Source organism: Henckelia pumila, chromosome 4 (assembly GCF_033568475.1).
Source record: "Henckelia pumila isolate YLH828 chromosome 4, ASM3356847v2, whole genome shotgun sequence".
Lineage (NCBI taxonomy): Eukaryota > Viridiplantae > Streptophyta > Magnoliopsida > Lamiales > Gesneriaceae > Henckelia > Henckelia pumila.
Window position 1 is genome coordinate 165,374,928 of NC_133123.1, and position 3,055 is coordinate 165,377,982.

Consider the following 3,055-nt stretch of genomic DNA (forward strand, 5'->3'; position numbering starts at 1 on the left):
CTATTTCAGTACAAAAAATATTTAAAGCTTTGAATCAGTTTTGGATATATATAAACCGTTTTTTTTTTTTTTTGAGAAGAATCGGTTATAATTGAGATTTAAATATGAATTCTCGTCTCAAAACTTAAAAGAGTGATGTTCACATGTGTTATAAACAGTTATAAACGCAATAGTTTAGGATTAACAAAGTACGTAGATATTAATTTCCTCTAAAATGAGCAATTCATTTTTTTAAGAAAAACTAATAATTTATTTTTAAAATAAAAGAAACATTTTTTTCATGATTTCATCTATAAACTAACCCTCGAACGTCTAAAGCGGCACGTAACATGACAAAATGACTGAGACCATATATTATAATCACGAGATTAATTAATGTTGTTTTGTTCGAGGACTTGTGTATACTATTATATGGTTGACATTTCTTGTATACAAAAATATAAATATAATCTTTATTTTGATTATTTGTACTTCGTTTGATGTTTGAAGGTTATAATTTTACAAAAATAAGCTTCCGAAAAAAATTCATTAAAAAATTACTTGATCGTGCATGGTAAATATATCGTAAATTGACCTCACAATAATATGTTAAATTTTTTTTTTTTTTTAGAAAATTCTTGTTCTATAAATAATATATATATATATATACCTAACAAGCACCAATTTCTTGATTTGCCTTATATCCAAAGCAAGGTAAAGTGATGGGAAGTGAAGACTCTACCAAAAACCAAGCATACCAAAAGGCTCAAATCATATACAAGCTCAAAATACTATTGCTTCTCATAGTAACCAACCTCCTCACAATCTTCATTGTCACTGGTTCTTACTCCAATTTGCAAGACCCCATTTCAAGATTTTCCAAACAGTTTTCTCTCCCAATTTGGGACTCCACAACCAGTAATCTCTTGATCAAGCTAAATGCCACGCAAGACGAGCTCTTCGCCACTCGGTTTGAGCTCGAAAACTTGAGCCAGAAACTCAAGTCCGCCAATTCACTGATCCAGACTCTCTCGTCTCAACTATCCCGTGTCAACATAGACGTCGTCAGAGGAAACTCCAAGTACGACGATCTTCTTACCGATATATCCAATGAGGCCAAACTTTCCTTAGGCTCGCACAAGCTTCCGCTAGGATTCACCCCACAAATGGGATCGGACACGGTCTATTCTTCAGTTGGTGGGGCATGCTTGAAGCACAAGGACGACTTGTCGAAATACATGTCGTATGTTATTGGAGGGGAGTGTCCCGTGGACGACGTTTCTGCGCAGAAACTCATGCTTAAAGGGTGTGAGCCACTTCCTAGGAGGCGTTGCCACCCTAAGCCCCCGGTTGGTTATATCGAGCCGACGCCTTTGCCAGAGAGCATGTGGTCCATTCCACCAGATACAAGCCTTATTTGGGACCCCTACACTTGCAAAAACTACAAATGTTTAGTCAACAGATACATGGAAAAAGAAAGCTATGACTGTAAAGATTGCTTCGACTTACAAGGTAGGGAGAAAACAAGATGGCTTTTTGACAACGGAGGAATAGATTATGGGATTGATCAAATTCTTGGTTTAAAACCACGGGGCACGATAAGAATCGGGCTGGATATCGGAGGGGGGACAGGGAGTTTCGCTGCAAGAATGAAGGAGAGAAATGTGACCATCATCACAACTTCAATGAACTTCGATGGTCCATTCAACAGCTTCATTGCATCTCGTGGATTGGTGCCAATGCACGTAACTGTTTCTCAGAGGTTTCCTTTCTTCGATAACACCCTTGACATCATCCATTCGATGCACGTTCTGAGCAACTGGATCCCGGAGACTATGCTGGAGTTCATTCTGTATGATGTATATAGGATATTGAGGCCTGGTGGCCTGTTTTGGGTCGACAGGTTCTTCTGCCTGGGGCCGCAGCTGAACGCGACTTACGTTCCGATGTTCGACCGCGTCGGATTCAGAAAAGTTCGATGGAATGTTGGAAGGAAGCTGGACCGTGGGATTGAGAAGAATGAGTGGTATTTTTCTGCTTTGTTGGAGAAACCAGCCACTTCATTCATGAGGAAACAAAGAGTACTTTTCAATGATGAGATTGCAAATTAGAGCTAGGAACAGTACTGATTTCCAATATCTTGTTCGTGTTTTATGTGCAGATCGAGTTTGTTCTGTTGTGTTATGATCATCAATATTTGCTAAATCCTTCAGCCCAGCTTTTGTTCAAGTCTTGTCTCCTTAAATTTATTCTCATTAGGTACATAATTCTAGTCTAGAGAAAAATAGACGCGCGAGTAGATTATGTTCAGATATAACAAACAAATCTATTAGACAAAACTTCCATCAAATTAAAAACATAAAACTGTCAGAAATGCATGATGAGATGCAATGAAATTGTCATCGTAACATTGGAAAAAATCAATTATATTAGTCATGGAAAACAATGGTGACGAGAAAAATAAGAACATGACCGGCAACAATAATGAAGACTACACTATATATCAAAGACAAAAACTAGATCGTCTCACGGATCTCAATCCATGAGACGGGTAGGCCCGATAAAAAAACAAATGTCAATCTGAAAGTTGGGATTTGCTTAAAATTAATTAGTTTATTTATTTGGTAGTTCAGTTAATAAATCTCGTTTCTTTAGGGACACTTAGCTGTCAGACTTATTCAAAAATTGTTGGAGTAGTGGACTCCATTTCTTTCTATTTTCTGTTTATGTACGGCTTTATATAGCCATTTTTCCTCATTCAATAATACAAGAAAGAAGTTCCAATTTTCTTTTTTTATTTTCTTTTCTCTCTCTTTCAACATATGGTATCAGAGCCCTCTCACAAGACCTGATTTAAATTAGAAAGCAGCAGCTCTCTACGTGAATCAGTGATTGAGGATGGCAACTGAAAGCTCTTTTGTGCAACCGGCTGTACCAAAATTTGATGGGGACACTATGACCACTGGGCAATGCTCATGGAAAATTTTCTGCGATCTAAAAAATATTGGATCATAGTCGAGAAAGGGGTACCTGCAGCAGCAGAAGGTGGAGCCTCAACAGAGGCAAAGAAGAAACT

General features: G+C 37.6%; 1 protein-coding gene across 1 annotated transcript; it reads left to right on the forward strand.

Annotated features, from left to right (window-relative positions):
• The first annotated feature begins 1,217 nt into the window (after window positions 1-1,217).
• Window positions 1,218-2,163, forward strand: LOC140894326 (probable methyltransferase At1g29790). Its single transcript, XM_073302824.1, has one exon. It carries the CDS (start codon window positions 1,218-1,220, stop codon window positions 2,088-2,090), a length of 873 nt encoding a protein of 290 aa, XP_073158925.1. The 3' UTR covers window positions 2,091-2,163.
• Window positions 2,164-3,055: the final 892 nt, after the last annotated feature.